Source organism: Maylandia zebra, linkage group LG14 (genome assembly GCF_041146795.1).
Source record: "Maylandia zebra isolate NMK-2024a linkage group LG14, Mzebra_GT3a, whole genome shotgun sequence".
In the NCBI taxonomy this organism is placed as follows: Eukaryota; Metazoa; Chordata; class Actinopteri; order Cichliformes; family Cichlidae; genus Maylandia; species Maylandia zebra.
The window spans coordinates 20423504-20428171 of NC_135180.1; the positions used below are offsets into that span (position 1 = coordinate 20423504).

General features: G+C 40.8%; 1 protein-coding gene across 1 annotated transcript; it reads left to right on the forward strand.

The window, feature by feature from the left end:
* The first annotated feature begins 755 nt into the window (after positions 1-755).
* crybb1l3 (crystallin, beta B1, like 3) lies at positions 756-4416 on the forward strand. Its single transcript, XM_004543813.6, has 6 exons — positions 756-893; positions 1847-1920; positions 2042-2160; positions 2250-2382; positions 2864-3006; positions 3575-4416. The coding sequence occupies exons 2-6, from the start codon at positions 1855-1857 to the stop codon at positions 3741-3743; spliced, it is 630 nt and encodes a 209-aa protein (XP_004543870.1). The 5' UTR covers positions 756-893; positions 1847-1854; the 3' UTR covers positions 3744-4416.
* Positions 4417-4668: the final 252 nt, after the last annotated feature.

The following is a 4668-nucleotide window of genomic DNA, read 5'->3' on the forward strand; positions in this document are numbered from 1 at the left end:
CTAAGGACTAGAATTATGTTTTCATTGTGTCCAGATACATAAAACCTTAAAATTGAAAGAGAGAGTGCACTTGCTTTTACCATGACTGTAAAAGAAAATGACACCGTGTTTTTATTTTAATATAGCAAACAAAAATACATTTAATGTTTCTGGTCTTTTGGTCATTTCACAAGTCATGTCAAGAAGCTGCCACTCTGCAAGTCTGCTGCTGTGCATGTAGAAAATAAAGCGTCTGTATGATACAATCATGGATGCATGTCTATCTGCATGACTATAGCCTGTCGACCACCCAAATGTTCCAAAGAGTGTCCGTTTGCCTGCCTATACAAAAGCTACTGCAGTCAGCATATTAGAGACGTGGGGCTCAAAAGCTTAGACTGCATGCACGAAGCATCAAAAAAAAGAGAAAAAATGAAAGTGAAAGCCAAAAAAATATATATCACAGAGCAAGAAGTGAAAATGAAATGAAAGACAGAAAAGAAAAAACATGAGGAAAAGAAAAAGCTTTTTAAAAGAAAGTCATGAAGAGAAGTGACAGCTTCACACACACAGGACAAACACCTAAGTGTGTGTGTGTGTGTGTGTGTGTGTGTGTGTGTGTGTGTGTGTGTGTGTGTGTGTGTGTGTGCAGACTTTCTGCTGATGGCAGTGACTGTCCCTGGTCCCCCACAATGGTCCAGGACAACAAAAGGAGCAGCTGAGTCATCATGACTTGTCCACGGATTAGCAGCGTGCCCTTTGACCCCACATTGTGAGCCAGCTCACAGCCAATGAGAAGCCGGAATCCTGCCTCTGTAGACTTGGTTTGGATGTGAATGTATATATATATCCCCTCTCATAAGGTCGGCGTCCATCACTTTCTCTAAAGGTCGGCCATTCCTTCAATTGTAACTGTAAGTTTTTCCTCTTTCTAACTTTTAAAGAACTGCTAGACTCGTTATTTGGAAATGTTGTGTTTGTTTTCCTGTCTACTGACACCTTGGACTCAAAGAACCAACTAGGGACTGCCTCTTCTCTTAAACCTTAACTCTGGCCTGAACAGGAGGAATATTGACACAGAATGCAGTTTACGTGTTCATTTGTCACCCTGAAGTTAACATGAATGAGAAAGATAAGAGACTGCGCCCAGTGCTTTTGTCCTTAAAAAGCCGCTCAGGCCACTATTGACAGATTTATGGATGATCATTGAATGTTCTTGCAGTCCTGGAATATTTACACAGTAAATACAACTTTAAGGTCAAAATCTGATAAAGTGAGTTATTATAACTAAGTTAAGCATTAAAAACTGATCAGCCTTAGATTTATGTTCACATAATAACGATGTGTCCAAAATGCTTGAATATAAAGACACCCATAGTTTATTTTTTTATTTTATAATGAGCTCAATCATTTTCAGAACGGATTTTTTTTTTATCCTTAATGAGCAGCTTGACTCTACTTAAACCCTGTTTTTGTTGTTGAACTGGTGTGGCTGAAGTTCCCACCTTGATCCCAACTGTGATGTCACTGCTGGATGTGCCAGAAGAAAAACTGACTTCAAATTATGTGTTTCAGTTTGCTTTGTGTTGACTCGTTTTATAGACTGCAAAAGTAAAACAAGCTATATCTGAAAACAGCCATTGGATAACTCTGAGAAAAACCTACTTTTAAATGAATAAGCATCAAGGATCTATCCAGCGAATCTTTAGAAAAAGAAAAGAATAGTAATCTTTGATTTTAAATGACCACTATTTTAATTTAATTGCCGTGCTGGAGTTTATGCCATGTTCCAGCAGTCGAGTGGAAGTAATTATCCTCTTCAGGATCTCTAAAAACAGCTGACTGACTTCATGCTTCTTCCCTCTAGAGCTGATCATGTCTCACTCAGGTGCTCAAGGCAGCATAGGCAGCCACTCTGCCATTGGGCTGCGCAATCACAAGGTACTACTACGGTTTTCTTTTTAACACCAAGAGCCCTAAAAAAAACATGAAAACAAGTAATTATGTATCTAAAGTACTGTACTTGAGAAACTAATGCTTTCAGTGTGTTTTTGCTTTCCAGATATACCTCTATGAATACGAGAACTTCCAGGGACGTAGAATGGACCTGTTTGGAGAGTCCCGTAACCTGTGCGAGAAGGGCATGGAGAGAATCGGCTCCATCCGGGTAGAGATCGGACCGTAAGTCACTGACCCCGTGTTAGACACACTGTGAGTGACAGCACACTTTAGGTTGCCCCTTTTCCTTATCTGTTTGTCCGCCTCTCCAGCTGGGTCGGGTATGAGCAGCAGAACATGACCGGTGAGATGTTCATACTGGAGAAAGGAGAGTACCCCCGCTGGGACACCTGGTCCAACAGCTACAGGTGCGACCGCATCATGTCAATCAGACCTCTCCGGATGGTAAGTTGTGGTTGACATTTTTCAGCCTGTCAATTTTTGGTTTAGTCTCTGGTGTCCGCCTCACGTTGCAGCTCGTGTCCATCTATTCTTTCTTTTGTCTTTTGCTGGCTCAAAGGAATTTATTTTTTTTGTGTGAGGGGAGGGGTTCACACGTGTATTTATAGTCTTCTTCCATTTTTGGATGAAAGGATTCATTAGATGTCTTTTTTTTGCAGCTGTTTCATTTTCAACTATAAAAAACCCCCAAACAACAAAAAGTATTCACTGTTGTTTTTCAAGGATTTGATTTTATCTTCTAAAACATTTATATTACACAACCATTGTGTATTTATGCATACATCATTTATCCTCAGTAATCATAATAATGCTTTGGTTATGTTTTTTTTTGTTTGTTTTTGTTTTGTTTTGTTTTGTTTGTTAATCTAGAATAGAAATATGAACATTTACACAATCTGCGACAAACAATGTATTTCTCCAACAGGACCCGCAGGACCACAAGATCTGCCTGTATGAATGTGCAAATTTTGAGGGTCGTAAGATGGAAGTGTGCGACGAGGATATTCCAAGTTTGTGGTCTTACGGCTTCCAGGATCGTGTTGCCAGCATTCAGGTCACCGGTGGAACGTAAGCCATTTCTAGTTATCTTTTTTGGCTAATTCGACTCAGGCTCAGTGGCAACTCCCCACTTGGTTTGAGCTCTCTGTTTAGGGCATGTTTTTTGGGGTGATCGAGGGGTACTGTTCACCCTGACTGGAGGGGGATTGGGCCATAACTGGTAGACTTGATGACCTCACTGAAGGCCGGAATCCAAAATGCCTCTGTCAGATAATATGGATGATTTATAGCTTTAGTGTATTTGGGCTCTTCAGATTCAAAGATTCCAGAATTAGTCAAAAGGCTCCTTTTCATCTGTAGTCTCACAGATCGGACAAAAATAATAACCAAGAAATATAACACACCATCAGACAGTGTACACCTGTATAGCCCATCAAATACTTAAAATTACAACATGGAAATCCACAGTGCAATAAGAAAAGACAGAACAAATAAATATGAAAACAGATGTAAAATACGAAGCACTGGGAGGTGTTGTCTTATACAGAAAATACCTTTGTCATTTGTATAGCAACGTAGCTGAAAACTGAAAGCTAAAGCATTGTAGTTAACCTCTGTTTCTGTCTTCTTCACATAGCTGGGTGGGTTACCAGTACCCTGGCTACCGTGGCTACCAATATATGCTTGAAATGGGTCCTTTCAAGCACTGGAATGAGTGGGGAGCCCACCACCCCCAGATCCAGTCCATCCGCCGCGTGAGAGACATGCAGACGCACCGCAGGGGCTGCTTCGAAATGACCGCATAGAGGAGTCCAGTTGACTAAAAAGGAGGGAATAGCAAGGGTGAAGTCATGCTGCTAAAAACATCCCCTGGAGATCCTTCAGCAGCCACATGGCCACACCAGCTAACAGCATTTTAATATTGTTTCCTGGTAGGATTTGGAAGTATGTGGCGGGGTGAACGATTCTGAATGGGATGAAAATTTCTTATTGTCACAGACTCTCAGAGTAACTGTAACACAGGTTTAAAAAAAAAAACGTAGCAAAGCTCTCTGTCTACAGACCTCATGGAAAGATTATATGATTTATCTGAACAGGGGATTAAAGGGGATTAGTGGATTTAATGGTTTGTGTTTATTAGTTTGTTTCAATGCTATTTTTCCAATCATACCTGCAACTCTTTGATTTTATTTTTATTTACTCGATGATGTATTTCAAGCTGAAATGATGTCACTAAGCCTGTTCATCACGGAGCTCTCCTTCTCCTGGGATCCATAGTCTAGTCTAGAATAAAGGTACACATATCATATCTGCTTACAAAGTACTACCATGGACAGCTCTCAACCCAACACATGGCCTGCAGTTATTTCTCCAGGCAGAGGGAGGCACCATATCCTCATCGCAAAGCAACAGACTCAGAGCCTGGACGGCAATGCTGGTTAATCATTAAAATAGACTTAAAAGGAAGAAGAAGAAAAAAGAGCAGTGCAGAGCTGTGGGTTTGCTGATGTGAATATCTTTTGGCTGGCCTGTTTCACCTCACTGATGGGGCTGTCCAGAAGGTTTGCATTTTAAATGCTCTCAGGGATGCTGGCATCTGGAAAGCAACTTTCCAATGGAAAAATAAAAGAACTGTACCTGAAAGCAAGTCTCACTGGGCCTACTTTCTTTTCCCTCTTGTTGTTGTTTTTTTTCTTCAGATGTTGCTGATGTTCGATGCTGCTCAGACTG